The sequence below is a fragment of the Fringilla coelebs genome (assembly GCF_963513975.1).
Source record: "Fringilla coelebs genome assembly, chromosome: 12".
Taxonomy (NCBI): Eukaryota; Metazoa; Chordata; class Aves; order Passeriformes; family Fringillidae; genus Fringilla; species Fringilla coelebs.
In genome coordinates this window covers 8,627,057-8,654,983 of record NC_140038.1, presented here as the reverse complement: position 1 = coordinate 8,654,983, position 27,927 = coordinate 8,627,057, and the positions used below count along the sequence as shown (strand labels likewise).

Here is a 27,927-nt window from a genome sequence, read left to right as displayed (position 1 = left end):
TGAGGACACACTGGTGTTTGGATGCAGAGGTAGAGAAAGGTGAGTAAAAGGACACAGAAAAGCAGTAAAGGATGAAAACTGGGTGGTGGGGGAGAACTGGAGGGTTAAGGGATGAAGCTGGTGGTGGTTAAGTGCTGCAGGGAACACACATCAGGACCTAGCTGGAGGCTAGGAGGAACGCTGATGGGATAACAAGTGGCACATTTCCCTAACCCTGTAAGGCTCTGTTTAGGACAGATACAAACCTCAGCTGCACTGAGCAGCTACAATTCATGCCAAAATAATCTACCAGAACTGGGCTGAGGTTCTGGTGTCAAGTCAAACGGCAGAAAATACCTGTAAATCAACCAGATAGTGTCAAGCCTGTATCACATCTGATAAAACTGTTCAAGATGCTGAAGAAATAAAGGTGTCATTTTTTCTCTCTAGGAGATGCAGTTCTTTGATATATTTGGCAACTTAAGTCTTAAGACCATGGAAAATATCATAATGCTCCATATTACAGCACCCATGCACTTTTAAGCTAAACATACAGGAAATATATAGTAACTCAGTGCTTCACTTCCCTGTTCTGCCCTGTAGGGAGCCACTGGACCAAAGCAGATTTCATTAAATGTTCTTAATTTATTCTGCCTCGTTGCTCTTTTGTAAACAGGGAAGTTCACTAGAGAGCAAGGCATTTAGTCCAAAAAGAGCATTGTGAGTGAATATGCAAATTCAACACACACCACCAAGGTAAGACTCCTCATTAGCCACTGAAATGTCTCAGAAGTTAAGGGCTTTTGTGTGCAGGGTACAGCACAGCATTCTCCCAAGCATTCGCTCTCTTTACAACTTCCCCTTGAAAAATTCTTTGACAACCAAGAGTAGCATGGTTTAAATCCCAATCTAGGTCAGAGAGAAATTTGTAACTATATATTGGTTCCTTACTTTGTGGTGTATCTTTTTGCCTTTCTTTTTGATCAGGATGATAGAAACAATATTTTGTTCATTCTTACTAGGATTTAAAAAAATGTAACATAGGAAAGGTAATGATTAATCCATTCTGTAAGAAAATAGAAGAAATCTGATTGTGAACTTACTGGTATTATCTAACCAGTATAAATAGAAGTGCACTCAGAGAAGGCATAGAATGACAAACCCATGATGAATTGTTAGGGCATGTTGAGTTGGTTCTGTCAATGCCTGCAGTCAGATGATTTCACTGGCTGTACAAGATGAAATCTCATATTTCAATGTTTAAGTAAAAGTGTCAAAGTTCAGCTGGAGCAGGGACGAATACAGAACAAATTTTGTGTGTATTTGTAACTAGGGCACCAGAGCAATAGAGGAAGCCAAAATGAGCCGGAAAAACAGAAGGAGTTTAAAGGAGAAATTTTCCTTGAAGAACAGCCTGGTTAAAGAAGCTCTCTCAGAGTTCCTGGGAACTTTTATACTGATAGTAAGTGTCAGCTGCTTTCCTTTCTTCCTACTAATCTAATGTTGGACAGTGCTTGTAAGGGGAAATGTACGTTTTCCTTGTACTGTGCCAGCAGCGAGGTTACAGCCTGACCATGCACAGCCTGAATGAATTGCTCCTCTGACGGTAAGTTTGTAATTCCTTTCTTCACCCCATGTAATTATCGTTGCCTATAAAAACCAGATTGTTTTATGTACTACAATTGTCTGATTAGCATTAGATTTCATCTAGGAGTGGAATTTCAGTGAAGGAGCACGCTCTGAACAATCCAGATACGCACAATGGATGCTGTTAGTACTCTCCTGTTTTTTAAAAACTCAGCAGTTCATTTTATGCACAGATTCTGTTTACATTAACAAACATATTGTACTGCATGTTTAGAAAATTTTAGTTGTTTTCCTGTGTAATACAGAAATTTAGCTTTATGATTTGTTGCGAATTTATTGGGAGTTGCACTGCCAAACCTTTAGAGATTTTATAAGTTAAAACATTTTTATTTTGTTTTTAACAGTACTACATAAATTATACGTATATTGCTTGGTCCTATAGTACTGCTACAACTCAGATAAATAGCTAAATTTCCCATTTTTATAACCCAATTTTTTTTCTTCTTTTTTTTTTTTTTACCTAATTTCTTGTGCAGTTTTTCTGTACATTTTGCGCTGGGACTGTGACTCACCAGGGGAGAGAGCAGGCTGTGTAGCAGAGCTAGAAGTCAAGCAACTAGACTATTTATGCCAAACTTTCTTTTTCCTTTTAGTCTGGACAAAGCAGTCTTGCTTATTGCTAAATATTTCATCATAGTGAAAAAGGAAAAAAAAATGGGCACAGTACTGACATAGGTTTTATAACTGTAACTATATTAGCTAAATTTCAAGTAAGTCATCTAAAAATTCCAGTAGCTCATAAAATACTGGAAATTATGGTCTTTAGTACAGTTCAGCCAACTGAAGTGCACCAGCACTAAAATAACATTATTCTCAAATTTAATACCATCCATAAGATGTTATTACAGTAAGGAGCACATTTAGAAGCAAGGAGCACAGAGCACTTTACAAACATTAATGAATTAAATGTCACTACACCCTGGTAAGGAGGGGAAATGTCATTATCTTCATTTTGTATATTAGCAAACCTGATTACAGGAGCCTGCACAGGAAGCCTGTGGCAGAACTCTGAATATAACCCACATCACCTGACTTCCAGTACTCTGTCCTCACCACAAGATCCTCCCCCTCTTTCCATTAATAAAATTAAGCAAGAGAAGAAAACATATTAAAGTGCAGATTAGACAGCAAATGCTATTATTTAATATCATGCTGCACAAGGCTAGAAAGGAAATGCAAACCCAGATCCTATTTTCTAGTATATTCACCATATGAGTATCATAGAAAATGGTAGAAAATGTAGAAAGCTACAAAATTGTTGTTGACAATCTGAGTTTCTCATTTCTCTTACCCTTTCTAGTTCCAGTCTTGATTTAAAGAATAAAGAGCCTCACCTGGATTAAACTGCAGTTTTCCAGTTTTCTCAGTGCTTGCATACCTCAGCTTGTGCTTAGATTTCACAAGTTAGCAGCAATTCCAAGTGTTTATTGTGAAGAAACTGCCTTTTCTGCTGTTGTCTTAAGCTGCGCAGGGGGAGTTTAGGTTACATGTCAGGAAGAAATTCTTCACTGAAAGAGTGATTGGGCACTAGAATCACCTGCCCAGGGAAGTGGTGGAATCACTGTCCCTGAAGGTGTCTAAAAAAAGACTGGACATGGCACTCAGGGCCACAGTTTAGTTGTTGATGTGTTGTTAGGTGATAGGTTGGACTTGATGATCTCAAAGGTCTTTTCCAATCTAGTTTGTTCTGTGATTCTATTTATTGCTGCTGCTTTTAAACTCTGTCAGCTAGTATTCACTTAAAGCACAGAAAAATATTAAACCCTTAATTTAAATTGGAACTAATGAAAGAGGCACCCTGCTGAGTCAGAGGACAGAGATCTTAGAAAAACAGCATGTATGCAAAAGAAGTTATAGTACTAGGAGAGCGTAAGAACTGCATTACAGCTGTTACAAATGGAGAGGAGAGTTCACGGCCTAAGGCACAGTTGATTCATGTCTTTGCTGAAAGGCACGTTGGGCTGCTGTGATGGGGTTCAGAGACTGTGGAGAGCACCTGTGCCAGGGAGTGAGGCTGAGCCAGCATTTCTGTTAGCCACAGGCTTGCTCTGGAAGCCAAAGCTAACTGACCACACCTAAATCTGGGACCCACAGCTGGGAGTTAGCCGGGTGAAATTCTGTCCCTCCAAATCAGCTATTACTAATTTTTCTGAAGAATAACATCAGAGGCCACTTACTAATAGGAACTTATGCTACCATCTTTGGTAACTCTCAGTCTTGCAACATTATTTTCCAAACAGGAAATCTAGAAAGTGGAATAACTCATCAGAGAAAAACCCAGCCTTCACCTCAGGGTGTGGCCTGCAACGTCACACAGATTTGACACAACAAGCCTTGCAAAAGGCACTGGGCACAGAGTTTGGATAAAATCTCCTGGTCAGCCCTACTTAGCATGCTGCAGTTTGCCTTACAGCATGGACTCAGAGCATGTAGACAAAATTCTTTCCAGGTGAAAATAAAGTAGAAGGTGAGCTCCAGAATCACAGGAAATGTGCTGACCATTAATGGATGCTCAATTCAGTGAATCAGACTGGAGATGCTCCAAATAAGTAATCCCTCCTGAGAGAGCCACAGTCAGGTTCTCATGTGCTTACATTACACAACTTGATAATACAGGCACAGCCCACATGGGCCATGCTCTCTGTTTAGCAGAGCACCCAGTTTTGGTAAGAAACATGAAACGCCAGGAGCCTGGAAGCATCCTGAGCTGGGAGAACACCTGCCTGTTTGCACCAGAGTGGCTGAGAGCCCAGCCTCAGAGAGTCTCAGCCTTCTGCAGCTGGGACTGGCCCCAAGGTCTCCCTTGAGGCAGAGCTCTCTAGCGAGCTTTTAGTTTTCCATCATGTTTCCTGGTTCAGTACATTTCCTCTTGGGACTTCTGTGAGTTAATCTGGGGGACAACACCTGTGTGCTAGCACAAAAGAGTCAGGAAGCCATGCTGCATCAGATAGATGGTTTATGTGGCTTTTTAGTGAGTCTGGCTGGAACTTACCTATCCAACTGCCTCTCTGCTTTTAATCATGCTCCTCTCCATATTTCCTCTTTGGAACTTGACTGCACTGCTCTCAACCAAAATGGGATTTACTCTGACTTATGCCATTAAGTATATCTGAATTGAAACAGCTCCAAAAGGAGATGCCAAATAGGCCATGTGGCTTCCTTTAGCAGCTACTGCTCACCTAACACAGCTTCTATTTCATTTTCACTCTCAAGAGCATCTTACTGAACAGAGTTTCCCAGAAAGGAGCTGCACAGGAGCCAGGATCTCCAGAGGCCAGAGCAGCACTCACTTCCTTGCTGAGACAAAACACAGGCTTCCATTTAGCATATAAATACAAGTGGGGAGTATATATGCTCCTAATAGATACCTATATTTATATATTCCTATGTACATATTCCTATAAACCTGGAGGTGGGGAGCCTCTTGCAACTCCCATTGAAGCAAATGCTTGTGTGTGCTTAGAGGATTCCAGGCACAAACACGAACTGAATACGTGACAGCCCTAAAATAGCTCAGCTAATGAGGAAGCCTATTTATCATCAAAATATTTTAGTCTTGTTTTCATATTCTGACCACTTTATTGTGCCAGTTATCATTCCTGCTGTGTTGCAGAGTTGAGTTGCTTCAGAAAAATCTTCAAGATTGGCAGTACATAGATTTGCTCAGTCCATAAGATTAAAATTTAAACCATTTTTCTATGTTTAATTTTTGTGGCCCTACATTCCAGTGCACATTAATTAAAAAACTGCAGGTTAATATATATCCCTTTTTCTAAACATGCATTAGAATTCTCATTACATTATGCTATTACATGAAAGAAAATATAGCTTTTCATCCTTTGCTCCTTAAATAAGTGCTTAACATTTAACACAAAACCCCTGCTTGGAATTTATCTTTAAAATGTCTAAGTCCTAAATTTTTGTGAAAGGGAGATTTTTTTTTTTGTATAGGATGAAATTACAGCAAGTTTTGTCTAAGGTAAAAAATTAAATATCAGCTCTTTCTAACAGCTGCCTTGTTTGCCATCAGCAATGAATTTCCTGGAGTACAGACTCTTGTATGATTAGCTCTTAGTGAATTTAAGTTTGTCAAAGCTAGATAAGAGGGTATTAAAACTTAGTTATAATTGGTGTTTTGATCTGTCACTCAGCTTTTAAAATATTACATAATGCTACAAATACCAGGAGCCTTAGCAGTGTTTGCACTTCGAAGAGCAGCTCTTAAGTCAGAGATCCATACATCTGGGTCTCTAGCAGCAAAAATATAGTACAACCAATAAATAATAGATGCCATTCATGAATCTAATGTTATATAGTTGCATATATTTTGATGGCATTACATTTTGCTAATGATTCTGGTGAAGACATTCAAACTCTTTCTTTTTGAAACTGTATTAAATCAGCATTGCAAACAGAAGACAAAGTGGTAACAAATACCCTTAGTTGTTCTGAGGTTAAGGAGGTGTTCTTGCATACTGTTGTTATTTTTATAATCTTATTATTATCATGTTTTTTTTTCTAGACAGCCCTTCTGTTTTAGAAGTCATTCTTTAATTCACCTGAATATTAAGCAGTGTGAAATATTTGAAAGGAGGGTTATCTAATTATTCTTTTACCCCAAAATATTTATGGCAGCAAAACATTCTGAAAAATCATGGGAATCTTTTGTTTTCCATCCAAACTTAGGTTTCCCAATATATGACATTTCAAACTTCTAGGTGACTCAGATGTTGTGTTACATGAAAGCTTTGAAGAAAATTATCTTCATTTCTGCAACGTCAGCCCCAGCACATAACTCAACACTCATGGTTTAACCAAGAGGTTCAGTAAGTTGAACTTAATTTCCCAAAACCTTTTTCTGTGGATACCTCCCCAGAAAGTTTGCATCTCTAGGACTGAAGCATAGGCACCTCTGCCTGAGACTTAGGGAAGACTTGCATCTTTCCAAAATTCAACCGTGAGTGCAAAACTTGAATTTGTTTTACAGACACAAATTTACAAGTTGTTTTTTCAAAAGTTTCACCAAATAAAAGAAAGGTAATAAAAGTAATAACCTTTTAAAGCTGTCATAAACAGTTGGAGAACAGAATAAAAGACAATAAATGTAGTTTGTGCTATGCAGTGAGTTTATATCTTTGTGATCTCAACTGTTCAATAAACCATTCTGGTTGAAAGTGAATTCTAGGGAGCTCTCCAATCCATGGTCCAGTTTAAAGGCAAATGTGACTCAGTTCCTCTAACCCATTCCTCACAGGTTTCTTTACTATTAAAAGTATTCATAAAGTATTCATCTTTCTTTTTTTTTTTCCCCCAACAGCAAATAGCTTAGGTTTTAATTACTCCTAACCATATACCTCTAGCCATGAGGGCACAGCAGAGATCCAGCCCCCCCCCCCCCCCCCCCCCGTTTCTGTACCCAAAGGAAGGAGTACAAGAAAAGGAACATGCACCCCTACACTCCAAGGAGAGGACAGAAAACCTCCTTTCTCAGCATCTGCAATGCCCACTCTTGCATACTTTCTCAATGCTACAGTTCCCTGAGAGTTGGTGCAGAGGCTAAACATATTTTAGGAGTTTAGAAATATTTAAAGCTTTTCAGTTGGGGTAGGAAGCAAAGCACCTTAGCTCAGGAACAAATGAGTAAGGTGGGAGGGAAGCAGTGCCTAAACAGATTCTTTTTCTCTTCAAGGCTGCTAGATAAGATATGGTTCCTTTGCCTGGCCTTGCCTGTTGTAGCAGGGCTAGAAAGAAAATGTTTCACTCCTGAAAGTTTGTGTCTGAATATTACATTTCATTTTCTTTCCTAAATTTCTAAAAATTAGTAAGAGAATAAAAACAGTCTTCAGTGAAGAAACTGACTCAATCCGGTTGCCCTCTATAATTCAGGAAAGAAAAGCATTTAGCATTTCAGGATGGAGTGTGCAATATTAATCATAACAAAATATGAGAAAATGCAGACTTTTGCATTCTCTCTAGGTGATTTCAAACTTTTATTTGTCTCCTATTGCATATGCAAAAGCCATCATAAAATTTAAAAGCATCAGCTTATATAACACAGCATAGTCTGTCCCTCAATATTTTCACTATTTTTTCCCACAAAGCAATTTGAAGCTGATATTTATATGTTTTTAAAGCTTTATATACACAAATCATCCAAAGTTTTATTAAATTTATAATCATGTCTCCAAGTAGTAATGTCTCTTTCTGTCACTAGAAAATGGTTTCAAAATGGCAATAATTTTAAGGCTTATGTCTATACTATTTAATTAACTAAGTGTAAGGGCTTGGGGGTTTTTGCACCCCTTATTTATGAGATAGCAAGTCTGAAAAAAAATTAAAATCCATCTGAACCCAAGAGGATATTAGTTGTTTCCCAGAAGAACATCAGGAGAACGGATATAGTGACTTTTTATTGCTCTAAGCTTGATTAAATCATAACGTACAGAAATCCTCCCCACCCCACCAAAACATTTCATTAATGATAAAATAAGAGCTGTGACTGTTAAGCTTGACTGCTAAGCTGTATTTTTTATCTCACCTTTAAAAGTTTAAGTACTCTCTGACTTAACAAAATATAGCAAATATTAAACATTAAATTGGATGAGGAGTGGTCTTTCCTGAAAGGGTTTTCCTGTAACCTGAATTCTTGCAGAGCTAATGCCCTGAATTTTAGAAGATCTAACATGTCTCTGTTTTTGTTGCTTTTAGTATTACTGTCCCTGTTGAAAGAATGCTTAGGAACCCTGTCTGAATTAAGATCCTATGTAATACACAGCAAAAATACATCTTTGTGTGGAAAAAGTTTCTAATATTATAAAACAACTTATTATGAAATTTAATAGGTAAATTCTTAAGCAGACTTGCAGACCTGCTTTGTAAATGAAGGGGGTGGAAATGAAAGTGAGTTCTAAAACACACTCCCTTAGGAAGACACCACCAATTTAGCACACCTCAAACTGAAAAGTTTATTTACTACTTTTATAAGTAGCTAATCCTATTTGAAAATATTAATGTTGGGTAGGGGAACTGCACAAGACTACAGTACACCATGAAGAATGCTGTGAAGTTTTCATAGACACAGATCCCTACCTGTACAGAAGCTGTATTTGTACAGCCACTATTTTTCTAGCATTTCATGATTGAAAATGAGCAGTTTATAATTTTTTTTTTTTTGCACCTGCTGACTGTATTCCTTATAACACATTGAATTCCTTTACTCGTGCACAGCATAATCAGCTGTGCAGCCATTGAGGCCACACTCTGCCTGCAGGGACACCTGTGGAACCCCCTGCAGGTGTGTCCCACCACAGCTGGAGCTGGGGATGAACAGAGTCCAGCACAACCCATTCCCCACTGTGCAAAAGCTCAGCTGCCTCTTTAATGTGACAGTCAGAGGGTCTGCCTATAAATGTACAGCCCTTCCAGGACTGGGTGATAAGAAGGGGGCTTTTTTATCTAAGCATTCTTTAAGGTGTCTAAAACCTTACTGGCCATGTATAAAAATAGATTCCCTAAAATTGTGGGTATAGATCTTGCAGAAATCCTATTTACACTGAAAATGCTATTACAAGCATTTGGAAAAATCCTGAAAATAGTAAGATGGGGACAAAATGATCTTTAGTCTCTCTGATGAGTGGGATACAGAAAGTCCTGCAAGCTTCCAGACAGTAACAGGACCTTAGACTCATTGAAGGCCAGTTGCTTTCCTTTCCTAACATTAGCCATGTTATCCAAGACAAAGAGAATGATCTAATGGGCTATGAAGCAAGTTTTTTTGGTAGAGAAGGTTCAGACAGCTATCCCACACCCAAGCATGTTCTTCAGGGCAGTAATGATTTTATTAACAAAAAAAAAAAGTAAGTGCTGAAAGTACTCCAGTAATTTTAAGCAGATCAGGCTATAGACAACTGCTAAGAGGGAAACCTGGCAACATAAGATAGATAAGATAAGATAAAGAGATCTGGCTGTATTCTATGTAAATTTAACTCCCATTTACTCCATGTGCTTCAGTCAATGAGTGTTGTGGGTGCAACTGATGGCTGAGCTTGGCCTAAAATCTTAGAATATTTAATTACAACTCAACGATCTAGTTGGTCTTAACTCAGTCAAGCAAAGACTTACAAGGTATTAAATTGCTGTTTGTGTAATTACACAATTAGGTGATTGTTTCCAGTTGCACCAACCTAGCTACAGCAGGTATGAGGCAACATTTTTCTCTCCTTCTTAAAAGGTCAGCAAATGGAGAGTATTACAGTGACACAGCTCAGACCTGCAGGCTCAGCTCCCAGTTTTCCCACCCCTGGATGGGCACACACTGACTGTGCCCGCACAGCAGCATTTAGTCATTGTACATGGGCAGGTCCACCGAGCCAGCTGTGTTCCAGCTGGCTCACATGTTTTCTCTGTAGAAGAGAGACTGGTTAGTACAGAAATGGAGCATCTGTAGTTGTGTATTTCCCTAAGACCTGCAGAGCAGGAGCTACAATGCAAGAGGACCACACAGCTGCTCTGTGGGACTCTCCTCAGTTCTGGCCACAGCCTCCCTCTGTTATTTCCTTCCCTTTTCTTGTGAATTTGTAGTTGATGTACATAGATGTTGCTATCCCCTATCCTATTCTATAACCATGTCCTCTACCCCTGTTGTCTTTATCATCCTTACAGAAAGAGGTAATGTTTTCAAAAGAATGGCCTTTGAATCTGCAAAACTTTGCCTGCACCATTTCAGAACACAAGTGCACACTATACTTGTAGATTGATTGGGGGGGGGGGGGGGGGGGGGGGGCTGCCTGAATTCAACCTGCACCCCAGTATGTGCAGGGGCCCAGAGCAGCCTACTGAGCTTGCTCTTCATCTGAGTCATATCTTTCCCAAAATCTTGCTTGTTGCAGTTTCTGGAATACTCCCTTTAAGAAATCTGGAAAGTGATGACTAGAGTATGTTAATTCTACCTCTAGATTTTTATGAATTCCAGCATACCCATTCTTTCCATATTAAACATATAAACACATTAGGAATTGTCTCATATGAAGTTTAAAAAGAGATGCCATTTCAGCTGTGACCAACTCCACTGTGTTTTATTTTGGTTTGCTGTCTGTACGTGCATTTGTGCCTATCACGTGCCTTGCAGGTGAGAGCACGGCTAACGCAAGCGTGGCTCATCTGTTGCACAGCAGCTGACTGGAGCCTGCACTGTGTCCTGGAGTTTTAATTACACAGTCCAATAAACTGTGGCTATCTAACACCACCCTACCCTTACATAACCAGAGCTGCAACACTCTGGCACCAGTGAGTGTTTTGTTTGCTTACATGATTATAACCTCAGGCAAAAGCTGCACCTGGGCACATGACACAGTCTCGGGGCACTTAGAAACGCCGTCTGCATTCAAAAGCTGGTTAAGAATGTAATTTTATTGAGAGCTTTTCTGTCACATTTTGGCATTAGCTAAAACCCTTGGGAAAATAATGGAAACAAAAGTATGATTTTCCTGTTTAAATTGCATCTATTCTAGCAGGACTTGCTTGTTAAAACTTGATCACCAAATCATTTTGGTACAGTCTATTTCTAAAGCAAGACAGATTTTCCCATTACTTTGCAGTTTCTGAATTCAATTGCCTTGCAACTGAAAATAAGCAATAAGGTTGCTCAACATATATCTACTCACATCCCAGAAATTGTATTATTCACATCACTTACAGCTGCAGAGAAGCACAAGTTTTCAGACTATAGAAATTATTTGAGAGCTTCCATAGAGTACTGGCTCCTTGTTCCGCAGAGCACATAGGCATATATTTAAAAAGCAGGTTTTCAAAGACAGAGAAATGGATCAGCTAGTCTATCTCAAATGACAAGGCTTTTGTCCCTTTGAATATCTTTCCTGTCATCTTTAATAGGCTCCAAACATATGCTTGAAGGTAAGCAGAGGCTTTCGAACTGAATAAACATCATGTTAAGCAAATATTTAAACCTGTTACTGAACTTTATTCTGAGGAGAACCAACAAAAATCCCAAACTAGTTTAAATCCATTTAGAATTCTTCAATGTGAATTATTTAGATATCTCCACTTCAGTTAATTGTTCAAGCTGCAGAGCCAGTGAAATATTTTGCTAGATCAATATATGATATAAAGTCAGCATAACGATAACACACAATGTAAATACCAGAAAATTGTCTCAATCCATAGTTTGAGCACTAAACATTAAAAGCTTTTTTAACTATCTTTCATAACTTTTACACTAAATTTTTCATCACTTAATACATCAGTCTGGAACTGAGAACTTACCTCACAGAACTAATTTCACTTGCAGAGTTTTGTTGAAGAGGCAGCGCATTCTTGTTGTGCTCCAAGTTCTGATGAGTATCCCCTCATTGTGCCCGAGAACAGTTTTCTGTGTGGAGAGAGGCCCTCATTAGCAGACATTCTTCCCTGTGACAGACACAAGGAAAATAAAAAGCAAATGTGCATTGCAGCAAAGGCAGCAATGGCACACATGACAAATTCTAGCACTGTTTCAGTATTCAACAGCATTTGCAGCTATACCAGAACAGCAGAAGTCACAACCAGTGGCATTTGACAGACCCAGCTGTGATTTTACACTTGTCTTTCCAAACACAGGCTCTGGGCTGCGGGTGTGTGGGCCAGGCCGTGCTGAGCCGCGGAGCGCATGGAGGGCCCATGACGGTGTCGGTGGGCTTTGCCATGGCAGTCACCATCGCTGTCTACGTGTCCGGGGGCGTTTCTGGTAAGTGACTTCTTTTCTTATATAACATTTATTGCTACAGTGCCAAGGCTCCCTTGTTAAAGGATTTCCACTTCATGGTATAAACAATAATGAGTTAGCAACAGTAAGCACCATTACAGCACAGTCCACACCAGAGTTTTGTGAGTAAATCTTGTGTGCTCTTATTTCCTTCTCTTCATTGTGTTTGACAAAATGTCCCACCACATTTTGCACTGTGAAAACCTTGGCAGACCTTTGGCTTTTATGGAAAGTGTTCTATGCAAACCAGAAATCTGTTTGGCGTTGCTTTGAAAATCCTGTCAATAGAGATGATCCTGGGCAGAACAGGCACTGTGTTTAAAGAAATAACCACAAAGAGCAATCCAGCAGTCACCAGATAAAATGGTGGCCAGCTACACAGAAAGCAGAATGACCCACTTAATGGGTATAATGAACAGGATTCATCTTACGGAGTGCAATTTATTTCTTTGTATCCTATGACAGGCAATAGCAAGTCTGTTCCTGTCTGATTACTCACAGAAGCAGCAGATCATAGAAAGCAGAAACAGCAGAAAGATTCAGTACCAGAGAGACATTCAATGACACTGTCAGTGTACTGTCCTTTTCCCCTTATTTCTGCTGTACAGAAATACACTTGCACAACCTGTATTGGTCAGGAATCTCTCTTTAGTTGGGGCTAAGTTAGCTGGGCTAACTAACCAGTGTCCACAAGTGCCATATTGGAGGCTGCCTTGTCTCCTAGTTCCACCATTCAATTTGGCCAAACTAAGACTGGAAACATTAGCATAAATGCTTTTAACAATTAAAGTCTTCCTTTAAAATAGAAAATTATGGGTTGTAAGAACAATGCCGTGCATGAAAATACACACTACTTTGTGTTGTATGCAGAGTTTATATTGGCCTTTAAAGCAAATGGTGCCCTTGTACTTCAGGTCTCATAAAGGTACTTCTTACCCTTCATAAGAGGGTCAAGATGGTCTGGACAAATTTCTTTAGGTATAATTAGGACATTAGAAATAGTTGCAGTAACAGAAATTACTGTGGCCATTTCTCTTCTCTTTACAAATTCTTTCACAGAGGCACCATGCAGAAGGTTTCCATTACAAAGTCTCACATTAGAAAGTGCTCCAGGTTCTGCAAAACAGGCAGTCTTGTCACTGTCATTGACACAAACCAGAACTGTTCCTTAATATCACACAAAATTAATTCAGCAGCACATTCCTATTATCTGAACAACTTTTAACTACAGCTCTTGGTTTACATGGAGGCAGCTAAACTCTTCTAATGCAGCATCATGAAAACAAACCTGTGAAGACCTGTCCTACATTTGCACCTTCAAGGGATATTCATCTCCATCATTATGTAGAAAATTAGAGTTCAATCCCAGCAGGGCAGAGCAGTTGCAGATGTTGCAGTATTGTGCTTCCTGTGTTTTTCCCATGACAAAGGATTCTGCATGCAGTGCATTTTCTCTGTGAAAAAATAGGAACAGATATTTCAACAGGCTGTTATTATCCAACACATGATTACTAGTGGACACTTCAGAATACAAGTTCCTATGCAGAATTTTTTAGCAATTCCTGTGGCTCTTGGGTCAAATTCTCATGTTTAGGTACTGCTAAAATATTTTTCATCAATTCTTTGTGTAATTCTAAATTAATGCTAAGAAAATATATAGTCTGCATGCTTGGTGAATTTGAGCCTTTTATTTAGGAAAATTCCCCTTTTTAATTTTCCTCCATCCAGTTTTCCTCAATATCTAGATAATTTTCCCTATTTTATCCAACTTAGCATTTCAGAGCCATGATGTGATCACTACAACTACAAAAGAAGGAGGAACACACTGTCCAAAGTGAGCTTTTTTTTTAAGCCAGTGGCACAGGAACCAAGAATCTTATAACTCCCCTATGCCAGCATAAGAGCCCTCAATTAGACTTTACCTTTCCATATTTAATGTTAATTAGGCCTCTGTAATATTATTATAACTTGTCCTGGCCATCATAGTCACCCTGCATTATACACAGGTGGGGAATAAAATCAGGTGTTGAAAGAAAGGAAAATTATTAATTCCAGCCAGAATAAGGAACAAAAGACAACAATTAATCAAAATTCACATGAAGGGCTGTTAAATTAGGTTCCATCTATCTATTTGCTCTGTGCTGAAGAATTTGAAACACAGTGAGGAATTCAGCTTTTAATTCAAGACTGGTGCTACTAGGTCAGCATTTGGAAATGCTACAAAGAAGGTTTTATCCAGCTTGTTATCTGTGTTTGTCAGTTCATTATGTATCAAAGGTGCCTGGATTTCATAAGATAATGACTCAGTGACCTGAAGTGCAAACAAACACAGAAACTGTACATAGAAGCCCTTTCTCCATCACTAATCTTTGACAGATAAAGGACATGCTTTTCCAGTTATTTTTCCAAAGCAAAGGCCATTTTTTCTGATATTCCTATAGACTGAAATGAGCCCTTATCTGGAAGATAAGCAAAGGCTCCTATGTCCTTGCAAAATATGGGGCTTTTATTATTCAGTATTTATTACAAAGAAGTACCTGTTCATTTATTTGGCAATTTGTATTTCTTAAGTAGCAACCATGAATCTGTAAGCAATGACATTTTCCAAGAGCATACAACACCTTTTTTGTTGACAAAAGATGTTGAGGGAAGAGACCAAATGACATAATAAATACATTTTAGAAACTAAAATTGTCATGAAGAATTCCAATGTTACTGAAATCTTTTGCATGCAGAGTTCAGATGTAGTTACTTTTGAATAAAAAAGGAAGTTTCACAGGTAATTGAACTTTGTTTCAGCACAGCTACTTTATCAGTTTCCTTATCATGGACCTTTCTAGAAAGCACAAGAACCAGATAGAAACATGGTGAAGCACTATGCACTGCTGCCCCCAGATCCCATCTAGGCACAGCTCACCAACAGCCAACATGAAACTGGACAGCCCTAACATTATTATTTTTTTTTTTTGTCTCCATGAAAATTGAGCTCCTAAGTAACTCCAGGTTGAAGACAGGGACACAAACTTAAATCCAGGGCACTCCAGAACTGTCTTAAGATACAAGCTCAAGCCAGTAACAGTCCTTAATCCTAATATGTGCTTGGGATACTAAAGGAAGGTTCTTCTGCCCCAGTTCTCCCCTAAAAATAAAGCCAAAGCCCTTGAGGAGAAGGAATATGTGCAGAATAAGGGACCCTCCCATCCCAACCAATGGGGCAGGTTACTATTTTTCTGGAAAAGTTCTCTGTAAGTTACATACTGCAGGACTGATAAAGAGCACAGTCCACAAGCATCAGGAGTAAAGATGGATCTTAATGGCTTTTTCCCTCCCTCCTCTGATTTCATCCAACTGATTTCAGTTTAATTGCAGTCACCATTTAACAGCAAAATCACATCTAGAAAACCACGTACTGTTCTGGTCTTCAAAAGTGCCCACATTTTTACATATCCTTCACCTATTCTCATGTATCTGAGTCATCCACATGACTTAATTTTTGATTTATTTTTCAGGTGGTCACATAAACCCAGCTGTTTCATTAGCCATGTGCGTGACTGGAAGATTAAAATGGACCAAATTACCAATTTACATATTAGCACAATTCCTGGGAGCATTCGTTGGAGCAGCGGCTGTCTTTGGGATTTATTACAGTGAGTACACCTCAGACAGGTTCACAGGACAAACTAGAGGTCAGGCAGTCTCTGAGGCCCCAATTTTTCAATGAATGTCAGGCAGGCAGAGGACTCTTGTTCACACAGGGCTAATAGCAGGAATGAAGCTAAAGCTACAAAAGAAGAAAGAGCATAAAGAGTTTGAAGGGAAAAACAATGGCATGAACATTCCAGGTACCCTACAAATTTACTGAAACACTTAATACTCCAGGAAATGTTCTGATATTTAGAAAAATTATTCATGGGAAATCAGATACTCTGAGATCATGTATTTCTCAGTAAGGATTTTAAATTACTTAATAGCCAGGATATAGGGCTATCCATCTTCCAGGCAAATTAGAAACATTAAAGACCTGCTACAAGTGCCTGGAGGCAAGAATCACCAATATCGTTCATTGAGGGGACAGGATATGAGATCAAGTCCCTCCTGACCAAACCTCAGACCACCCTTGAGAGGTGACTCTCCAAGGCAATGAACTCCAGGTACAGTGATAAACACGTCACATATTTGACAGGGAAAAAGAAAAAAATTCCCCCTATTCTTGAGGCATGGGGTTTTTTACACAGTGTGCCAGAAAAGGAAAAACAGTGACTGACTGAATCCACTCAGTTGGATCACTTGCTTCAACCCCCTGCTCCAAAACTCTGCTTCCACTGGCCCAGCCCATCTCCTCCAACATCTCTCTCCTGAGGACATTATGTCTACAGACCCTGCTAGGTCTAGGTGCAGCAGAGGAAGAACAAAAATGGAAATGTGCCTCGTATGTTAGCTCAGGGCTCAGTACCCACAGTAATCCCAACAAGAAAAATCTTTAGGAACAGTGAGAACTGCTCTGGGAAGAGTTGTTTACTTTCTTTAACGTTAGTGTTAGAATTTAGATACTGGAATTCTAGAACAGGATTTTCATCTGAAATTAAGTTCTCCTCAAGCCTGACAGTGAGAATTACGGCTGTGGCCAGGATGCAGCAGTGTCAACCTGTACACAGGGTTGACAGGGGAGTCACTGTTCTCTGCCACAAGGGCAGCAGCAGGGAAGGGGGCCAAAGTAGGAAGCTTAGGTCTAGGTTAGGGAAATCTTCCTCATATTCAGGAGTGCAGGATTTTCTTATATCCCCATCTCTGCTCAAGTCCTCCTCTTGCTCTAATTAATTCCCAAACCTCTTCTTTAGTGTTTACTTCTTACAGTTCGTAGGACTTTCATACTCTTTGAGGTGCACTGAAAAGTAGTCACTGGTAGAAAAACAGACAAAGGAGATCATCCCTTTTTTCCCCCTCTGTAATAGTTAAATACCACAGAATTATCTGACACTTCAAATGAGAGCCTGATCTAAGTAAACAACTGAAATTCTCTGCACTCTTGTATTGGCTTTAAGCAAAGCTAGAAAAAAACAGAAACAAGGAAAAATAGATTTGTCTGCTAGGTTCAGAAGGAGCTTATCACCTTCACCATGACTTCCATGGGAGATGGGGAGCTATTTCTTTATTCACAAGTATATCTCATCACTAATAAAAGATCCACTAATAAAAGAATGGATTAGAGTTTGTTACTCATGTCTGTCTATGAAGATTTGAGTACCCCATTTAATATCTTCCTAATTCTAAACCTGCACCATTGTTGAATGGAATAGCAGTAATTCCTGGTGGCTGGGAATCCACAACTGCACAATCAGGATGCTGTGCATTTCTTGGGTCATCATGAAAAATGTAGAACATCTTGCAGATAACACACCTGTACTCAGAATCAGAAAATGCTCCTTGGCACTGAGTTTGGAGCTATGAGCAGGGGAAAACCAGCCTCATTTGGAAAGCTGTGGTACAGGAAACAAGTACTTCAAGGCACAGGAGGAGAAATTAGACAGGAGGGTATGAGGAGTACATCACCTCAAATCCAATAATGGATCTCCTAGTAAAAAAAAAAAATCAGAGAATCACCAAATGGTTTGGGTTGGAAGGGACCTTAGAGATCAGTTTCAGCTGAGAATGTGATTTGCACAGACCTATCACATATATTCTAGTCCTAGAAAACCTAGAAAAGTTTATAGAGAAGTGCAAGCAGTTGCTGGCTTTTTCCTACAGATGCCTTTATGGAGTACAGTGATGGAAAACTTGAAGTCACAGGACCAAATGCCACAGCACAAATCTTTGCAACATATCCAGCTCCCTATCTGTCCCTCATAAATGGATTTGCAGATCAGGTAAGTGCACTTGCTATCTTAATTCTACAAATTAAATGTTAAAAAAACCTGTAAAGCCAAGCAGTAGAAAACCACATAGATCTAAAAAGTGTGCCAAACCTCACCATTTCAGCCAGATGCCCCCTTGTACAATACAATGAGAATGAAATGCTGTTTGCAGGGGGTTACATTTTAGTAATATTTTACAAGCAAAATAATTTCAAGTTGTTCTTTCCCATACATCATCTTAATTGTTGCACTCAAAACGTCTTTAAAGCAATATATGTAAGAGGTTTTGCTCAGCATAAATCAATGTTTCTCTATAAATCTCAGCAGTCATGTCCACTTACATCAAAATCCAGCCCATTTTGTGGACCTATTATTCCTTAAATAATGCTTAAGCAGACAGTTTAACATACCCTGAACAACTGAGTTTTCTGCTTCCACAAGCCTCCTCTCTAACCTTCTATTTTGCAGATAGATTTGTAGTATTTATTTTTCAAATGAATGAATCTGAAAAATCCTCAATTTAATTTCTAAGCTTTGTCCTTCAATTCCACTTATGCAACAGCAAAAAATGAAGTTTCCTATCTTTTATATACTTCTAATCAGCTTACCCATCTTCTTCAGGAATACATGAAAAAAATACTGCATGAGTAAGGTATAAAAAACAAAGAATGGCCTGAACACAGAAATTCATTACATAAAAGATTGTGCAATCTGGCTTCAAAAAAATCTAAACATTGTTTTGAAGTTTTGTAAGAAAGAGAGTTATGATCTTTGGATCAGTCAACATATTTTTCCCTAAGATATTTTTTACCCATGTATCTTTCAAAACAAACTTAAAAGCAGATGAAAACCAAATAATTTTTAAACCCCTCAAACTTAAGCTTCTTCAAATCAGTATAGAAATTGAATGCTTTGACATCCCTGAAGCTTTTGTCTGTTTTCCCATCAAGTTAATTATTAGCAAAATCAACATTGACAAAGCATTTGATTTGAACAGAGCTATACTTGCATTGAAGTAATTCCAAGAAAATTTCCTTCACCAGCTCAATTAGCATATGCAGTACAGAGTTCATGGTACAGTTATACATGCAACCCTAATTCGAATATTTCCTAATTTTAGCGGCTCAGTTTTGACTTGACAGATTTCAGTTTTTCTTTCTGATGTTTCTTTCTGATGTTTTACAACACCTGGATAAAGAGATTCTTATCTAAAGTATCAGCATAAACTACAGTCACATAAAACACTTCTATATCAATGGAACTGATTGCATTGCTATAGCAGCAGAACTACCAAAAATTGAGCCAACAAAAGTGTAAAATTGACAGGAAAAAAAAAAGTGGAAACAAAGCATTAGACCTCACACAGGAGATGCCTTTTAAATCCTCTTGTTGTTGCAGATTTTATTTTTTTTTTCCAAATTTCCTCAGCACATTTCTTGTCTTTGTCTTTCAGCACAGATATCAAAACTTCTCATTACTGTGAAGTAGAAAGGTACTGAGTTCCAAATTTTGCTATTATGCATAGTGGGATAAAACTAAATACCAACTCTAAGCCAGTCCAATCCACAAGGCTGCCATAGCCCCTCTTTTCATTACTGGAAAGAATCTACATGTATTTATTCAATATTCTTTTCTTTGCCTTGGCCAGGTGATGTCAACAGCTGTTCTTCTACTGGCTATATTTGCTATTTTTGACACCAAAAATAACAGCGTACCCAAGGGCCTGGAGCCAATTGCAGTAGGACTTCTTATAATTGTTCTTACTTGCTCCTTGGGAATGAACAGTGGCTGTGCCATGAACCCAGCCAGGGATCTTGGCCCAAGGCTCTTCACAGCAATTGCAGGATGGGGGATGGAAGTATTCACGTAAGTATGCCTGGAGATGAAGTCAAATGCTCCTGGCTAAAAATGTTTCTAGGAAAGTAAGATCCTGATTCAACATGGTACCAAGTCGTACTTTATATACATACAGGTAATTCTTTGCATACCAGAAGCAGCTATTCATGCACTTTAAGCCAGATATCCTCTAGGAACTGGGCTTTAAAAAGGATTTCCTGCTCCTAGGGCAAATCAAACATGCATAATCTCTAATATCAATCATTGTTTCAAGAAGACCTTTCCCAAAATATTAGAGCTTCTTAGAGGTCACTGAAAATATGAGTGCTTTTCTTCTTGTGTCCTGCAGCTTTCAGGAAAAAAAAAATCAGGAGAGAATTAGGTGGAAATATTTATTGGGTGCTGTAAAAACCAGAGACATATCAGATTGATTTAGCCTATGATTACTTCTGAGTTACTGCAGAAATATACAGCAATCTAAAAGCCTGACTTCCTGGCTGGGAGCGAAGGAGTGAATGGAAAAGCTCCCTTCATTTTCCCACATTTCAGAGCCCTCTCCAGTCCCCGCGTGCACACACACATGCTCTTGGCTGGCCTAATGCACAGCTAATTAGTTGCACATCAAATCCACATCTTACACGTAGCCAGGGTAAGAGGCACTCTGGGGTATCTAAGTAAGAGTAATCTGTCACCAGGAAGCAGATCTTTTGGTTTATTTTTGTATTGTTTGTTTTCCCAGTTATTTACAAGTAGGAATCCCCAGTAGAACTGTAGGCCACTGGAGAGCTCTGGTTAGTAGAGATTTTATTTTAGTAAGAAATAAAAGAAGCACAAATAATCTCTATTTATTCAGTATGATTTCTATTTATACAAATCATGTACCTTATCTGAGGAAAGCAGTAGCAAAGCTTTTCTCATACAAAAAAAAGCCAGGCATGGCATAGCTGAAACAGGCACACAGCCACAGCACAGGCCAGAGCCATGGCTGCATGTAGCCCAGCTCTGGTGAGCTGCTGGTGGGAGATCAGCTCATTGGTCTGGCTACATCCAAACTTTTCCTCTTACCACTACACCATGGGACTGCATTTTTTAAAAAAACAAGGATACACAGAGCAACAGCCCACACTCAGGATTCTCTTCTCTCATACCTGTGTAATCATAAGTAGTTGACTGTGGTGTTAGCCACGGTGTCAGTCTATAATCAGTAATGTATTATGAAGTTGGCTATTACATTCTTGAAAGTTTGGAAGCCTGATTGTATTGTGATCTAGTCACAGAATACCTGTGAACTCCCCTTCTCTCTAAAAGTATGGCTGTACTCATTTACATGAAAAAAATGACAAGAAAACTCTACATCTACACCAACATAGATTCTCTCCTAGTGTAGTTTAAGGTTTTATATAAGAGAGGGAATGCAGTCCCACTGGAAAGACCTCGTTAAGAAATTTTAAAATGTGAACATAAAAATATGATTCAAGATCTCTAATCCTTGCCAGAATAAACTTACAACAATATAAGGGGATGCAAAAAAATGAGGAAGTCTTCCTCCCCTGCCTTCAGTTAAAAGGCTACAGCTATAACCAAGTCCAAGGGAATGATACAACAGGAATATGTTCTTATTTATTTACTGCACAGATCCAGGGGAGACTTAGGAAGAACTTGAGCCTTGTTAGGTAGCTGGAAGAGCCACAGGAAAAGCCTGAATGATTGTAGTTACGACCCTAAATGGCCTGATGCTCTGCTGTACCTGAGCAACTTGAAGCGTGCAGCAACAGTTGACAAATAAACCTTGGATATCTTCATTTAAATGGAATTCACAACCTTGAGACAGGTGTTTAAGCTCTGTAGTAAAGGCACGTCCAGGAACTGGGTGGGACCTGAGCATGAAACCTCCACAGAGACATGAGGGGAGTGCTGTACAAACTGAGCAGTAGGAAACACTCAGGAGACACTGAATGTTCTTTGGAGGAGGATGGAAGCATCTCCTAAGGCAATTGAGTCCATGTCAGTGAATGTTCAAGCACTGACTACAGAACAGCCAGGACCACCAGGAAACCCTCACTTTGGAATAAAACAGATAAATAATAGCAAGACTTTCTACACTGTTCCCAAGCAAATGCTCTAAACATTGAGATAATTACCTCACAGCAGAGAAATCTCCTCTACCCTTCTTTGTGCTTAAACGTATAGTAAATGCTGGTTTTATCATATTCTCAGGCAGGGAACTTGACAGGAGGGGAGCCCTTCTGCTGGACCATGGAACTGTCCAGATGATAGGACTGCACTTGAGCAGGGGTTTTCTAAATGTTGCTGTTACTACATTTTGCACAAAGACACCTGAAGGAGCATTTTCCCCAAAACCAAAGCTCAAAGACATAAGCTATGATGTGGATTCCCTAGCCCATGCAAATGTTTTTTTTTTTTATTAAAGGCTCCCATCAGAAAATGAGGAGTCTTTCTTAAGCACAGGCTTAATATTCTGATAAGCTTAAGAAAAGCTTGGGGAGCAAAGTATTGTCTGCACTGAGAAAACAGCCAGAGCATCGAGTCCAAATACCAGACTGAATTTTGACAAGCAAATGCGAGCATGAAACAGCAAGAAGAGAGAGAGAGGTAGGGCTCTCCCGAGCAGTGTGTGGTGCCAGTATCCGAAGGCAGCCCGGGGTAGCCCAGCGCGGTTCGGCTCTCGCCGCTCGGCGCGGTAACGCTGACACCTCGTGGCCGCCAGCACCGGGGACACGACGGCAGCGCTGAACTGAACTGCACCGCGGGAAGGGCCGGGAGGCCAATCTCTGCTCTGCACAGGCATTTGGTGGCGTCTGGGTGGCAAAGCGGCCGCAGAAGCATTTAGCATTTTTCCTGGGCGCAGTCCTGCAGCCCGGGTTACCTCACGAACAGCGGTATCGCCCTTTCCCGCAACAGCTGGCCAGTGAAAGATGCATCTGCAAATTGAAATAGCCCAAGTTCCCAGTCCCTGTAGCTTAGACACTGTCGTTGCCGGGAATTCCCACAGCCAAGCTCGGTTCTGCTGGCCAGGCCCGGCCCGCCTCGCCCCAGCACACGCAGCACCCGCCGCCGGCAGAGGCGGGCCCGGCTGCCCTCCTAAGCTGGCACCAAAGCTGGGCACTGGGGCACGGCCGGGGGCTGAGGGCACTGTGTGCCATCACAGCCAGTTCTCCCTGCTGTGCCAATGACAGAGAACCGAGTGTCACAGAAAGCCCTGCTCGGCTGGGTCCTGACTGACCTCATTGCAGTTCTGGCACAGCCTCTTGAGAGGCTTACACCCAGCGCCTCAGCACAGGCTGCCCAGCGCCGAGCTGACTGCAGCTGCTGCAGACACAGGCCGTGACTTGGAGAAGGCCATGCAGGAGCTGACAAGGCACAGGCCAGCTCATGGAACAGGCTGAGAGAAACCCGCCAAGAAACACCTTCATTACACACCCGCGTATAAACACGGCACGCAGAAGAATACGTGCAAGTACTTGATACAGCTTTTGTTCTGCACCAATATTCTCCCAGCTCTATTCTTGCATTGTGACAAACACAAGTTCACTCCTGCATAAAGCTATACAACTGAGTGCTGAATAATTATCCTGACAGTTTAAAAGTTCCCCTGCAGCTTCCTGTAAAGTTCCTCTTGCAGATTAATTTCTCCCTTTGTATTTCTGGGGGAAACAAAACTTCTCCATTTTCAATATGCATGAAATCGAGGTAGCTGGATTCTCACTGGAGACTCACACACTCAATTAATACAGCATGTTATCAAATCAAAACACCTTAATGCATCAGTACAGTTAAGAGACTGTGCTCTGACATGGATACTCAGTTATTTACTGCCTGAATGTGGACCTCTAGGAAAAGGAAAGCAATTCTGCCAGCCCAATATTCCTCCATTAAAAGGTTGTTATTTACTATTTTATGCAGTTCGATGGTGGAAGTCTTACTTTAAATATACCTGTAAACCTACATATTTAAAATTAAATCCTAGTAATTGTGTAAATGTAAACATTTCAGTGGAATCAGCATGCTGGACTTTCCTAGTGAATACAAAAATTCTAGGACTAAGTTTTAAGTGTACAAAACTTCTAAGCATTTATTTGCCTCTTGCTGAAAGACACCACATTTTAATCACAGAGATAAGATACATCACGAAATTTGAATCTTGACCACTCCAGTCCCAGATAATCAACTTTACAGTCACTCTGTTTTATTACATTGCTTAAGGTAAATATACTCAAAATTCAGTTTAATTTATTTCATTTGCCAAGAGGAAGATGGTATAATACTATTGCAGATGTGAACTTGAGGCTTATTTCATGCACATGAAATAAGCCACTTTTGTAACATCCTGAAAATCTATTCACAAGCATCTGGGGACAGCACAAGTCAAGATTGCTGGGCAATAAATACGTGCTCTTTCATTTCACTGCAAGCCAGCAAAATGTGCTTTTCACAAGGGAGAAATCATCCTCTGTCCCCAAACAGACATGCAGCAAAAAGGCCTTATTTTCTAAAATACAGCAAGTACAGCACACAGACCAACATGCCTGGTGCTTATTATTTAGCATTTCAATCAGAACCAGCCTGGGTGTTACCCACTTACAGAAACGTGAGACAAAATAGAAAGGTCTACAGTATAGCAAGAGGCACACCACTGGATCTGTTCAGTGACTAATTCACAGAATGGTGTTCACCAGAGTAACAATTAACACTAATTCTTGTTCTTTTTGTCTTACAGGGCTGGCAATAATTGGTGGTGGGTTCCTATAGTTGCACCTCTGCTGGGAGGTGTACTTGGAGCAATGATCTATGTCATTTTTATTGAAATTCATCACTCAGACCCTCAGCCAGAAGAAAATGATGTGCATACTAAATATGAAATGACCAATATGGCATAAGAAGTGAAGAATTTTCTCTGTGATTGTGTTGTGCAGTTTTTATGCAAATGGTTGTTTGGACCACTGTGTGAAACTCATATGTCTCAATTAGAAATTCACCTTTCAAAGCAGAAATTCTGTACAGAAGTTCAAAACTGAAGTCTTTCCATGAAACATTGGGCTGATCACATTCAAAATTGCTATCTTCAGTATGGGAAGGCTAAATTGTCCTTTTCATATGGCTTTTAGGTCAAGTTATTCTAGATGCAATTGTAGTGAGATGATACACTGACCTGTTAATTCATCTCATATGATTAATCATGCTGTCTAATGAACTGAAAATAGTTGAGATATTGATACAAAACTGCATCTATAGCTAGTTAATGAGTTCAGTGCTGAATTAACATGCAAGAGCATCACTCACTTCTTAAGAGTGGCTTGCCTAAACATTTTAAAAAGTACTCAAACTAGCTAAATGCCAATTGAAACAGTTTAAAATAACTTCACTAAAGTTTATGGAGCCACTATTGACCAGTAAGAAATCAACTCCTCAGTGATTAGGTTTAGTAATTCACAATATGATCACAAAAACTGCTTGTTGTAAGATCAGCACCAAAGAGACAAAGGGTAACTTCTGCACAGGGTCTTCATAGCATTAATGCTTAGTTATTTTTAGATTATTTACTTGACCTTTCTGCTACCCAATATTAAAAGCCTTATGTAGAATACTAATCTGCATCTCTTCCGCTGTGCTTTCTGGATACAATTCATTCCTGTGGAGATGGCCCAGCAAGGGGCTGATGCTATGCAGAGGTCAGCACAAAGCCTAGGTCTGTATAAGCTTTAAAGAGTCCTGCTGCTGCTGACTTATATAGGTGGATTTCATCTGCATTGTGGGAGCAATTTTTAATGTGGGAGCAGTAATTAAAATTAGAACCTGAAAGGAAGGCCAGATCCACATCAGAGTTCTGATGTGTGGGTTATCTCTCACTAAAGAGAAATGGTTGGATATATACCCCTTCCTAAATATCCACCCTTGAAAATGAAATTATTTCCACCTAATCATAGTGAATTGGTTGTATTCAGTTAAAGCAAAGTTGATTTCTATTATGTATACATCTATCCATGGTTGGTGGTGGTGATCTGAATAAACAGACATCTGATTCAGCAATGCTCCTGAGCTACTTTCATGGCTAAACTTCAGAGCACCATTCAATTCACTCATTTCAGGGTGCTCTCTTCCCTTTGGATTCCTAGAACTCTGTTGTCTCAAATTCCACACTGCATTCCTGATTTCACTCCTGAAGTGAGGAGCCCTCTGTGCTGCCACTAACAGCCTGTGCACTTCCGTGCAGTATCTGCAGAAGATGTTTACAAAATACCATGGTCAGAACCTGCCTCAGCATTTGGGGCAATCAGGCCTTGTCACTGCTTGTCTTGATCCCACTTCCTGGGATGCCATGCCAAATTCATGGCAGCAAAGGAACAAAAATAGCAGATGAAGCAAAGCTCTGCTTGCTGCAGCTCCAAGTCACATCTTGCAGCATACTTCATGGAGTATAAATCAAATTTTAATTATCTAAGAAAACTTACATAACTGTAATGAACTCAGGCTGCCCAGAGACATATCAGCCCTTTGCAAAATGCTCATTTAATTCAGTGTCTCTCTGCTGTGGGTTAAATTCTACTATATCCATGCACTTTTGATCCATGCATCCTTGTATCACTGGCTGGAGAGTCTCAGGAACAAGAAGGGAGAGCTTACAGAAACAGTTTTCAGTCTGAGCAGAGTAGAATCAAAAGTAAAACGTGAAAATTAGTCCTAATTTTAAACCTGTTCTTGGAAGCAGAGACAAGCTAGATCCTCTGTCCTGTGTGTTGATAAACTGCACCACATAAAGCAAGATGGGGTGCAAATGCAGTTGCAGACTGATCCTTTGGTTTACCCCACCCTTGCAGTGAGTGCTGTCTCACCCCTTAGCCACCCCTGGGCAGGAGCACTCCCAGGTGGATGCCAACCTTCTATGTCTGCAGAGGGATTACAGAGGTAGAGCCAGTCTGAGAGCTGCCCTCAGCTCTGAAAAGCACTTACTCTTCCACTGACACCAACATCTAATATGAAATACCTGTGCATAAAATAAAAACAAACAGCTGATTAAGCAGAAGTAACCAATTTCATCCAAAATGGTAGGGGCAGGTTATCACTTGTGTTAGAATTTTGCATAGTCAGTAGGCTCCATACACATCACTATATTGCCTCTTCAATCCACCATGGAAAACATGGGAAAAAGGAGAATACAGGTCAGGAATGAGAAAAGAACAGTTTATTTATACAGCCTACTCAGGGACTAGCCCACACTCGCTGTATGCCTCTGCATTGGCCAAGGTACATAAAGTTGCTCATTTTCTCAAAATCCTTTTGATCACAACATGTTCTGTCTAGAAAACATAAAACCTTGTTTCTCCTACTCATGCCATTCCTATGCACAGAATTTTTGTATGAGTGACATTTACTTGCCTGAAGTTATTAACATGCAAATCTTAAGCAGTGACACACTGGTGTGATAGCATAACAATGTCTTAAATATGCTCTCAAATTATTGTCAATTCTGTATTTGCCTAAAGAATTTAAATTTTAATTAATCATTCAATATTTTGTAAATTCTTTGGGGACACATGGTATTAATATCACAATTCATCCCAGATTCACAAAAGCCAGAATTTCATTCAGTAACAAGATGTTATAGACTTGTCTGTGATTGAAAATTTAAATTTCAAGGAATGAATTTCTGCTTTAGGGACGAACCTCAGCTGATTATTTACTACAAAAACATAATAATGTTATGGGAATAATAACAATCACCTCATTCCATAAACTTATACAGACATTAGCTGGTTTATAAGAAACAGAACAGTATTTTGACTTTGCATGAACTATGCAATTTCCTAATATCAACTGATATTCAGTGGTCACACT

At 39.7% G+C, this 27,927-nt stretch overlaps 2 protein-coding genes across 3 annotated transcripts in view; one reads left to right on the top strand and one right to left on the bottom strand.

Annotated features, from left to right (window-relative positions):
* The window catches only part of ALDH1A2 (aldehyde dehydrogenase 1 family member A2), a 67,277-nt gene extending 64,089 nt beyond the window's left edge, over positions 1-3,188 (bottom strand). Inside the window, exon 1 of the mRNA XM_084213568.1 lies at positions 2,961-3,188. The gene's annotated coding sequence lies outside the window, so the exon portion shown is untranslated. The remainder of the gene's footprint in view (positions 1-2,960) is intronic.
* AQP9 (aquaporin 9) lies at positions 1,184-26,117 on the top strand. 2 transcript variants are annotated; one of them, XM_084213572.1, is made up of 6 exons: positions 1,184-1,441; positions 12,241-12,367; positions 15,895-16,032; positions 18,131-18,249; positions 19,886-20,103; positions 24,812-26,117. In XM_084213572.1, the coding sequence occupies exons 1-6, from the start codon at positions 1,340-1,342 to the stop codon at positions 24,969-24,971; spliced, it is 864 nt and encodes a 287-aa protein (XP_084069698.1). In that variant the 5' UTR covers positions 1,184-1,339; the 3' UTR covers positions 24,972-26,117. The 2 variants fall into 2 exon arrangements, with proteins under 2 accessions (XP_084069698.1, XP_084069699.1); XM_084213573.1 differs by lacking the exon at positions 1,184-1,441 and adding an exon at positions 1,503-1,585.
* The last annotated feature ends 1,810 nt before the right edge of the window (positions 26,118-27,927 follow it).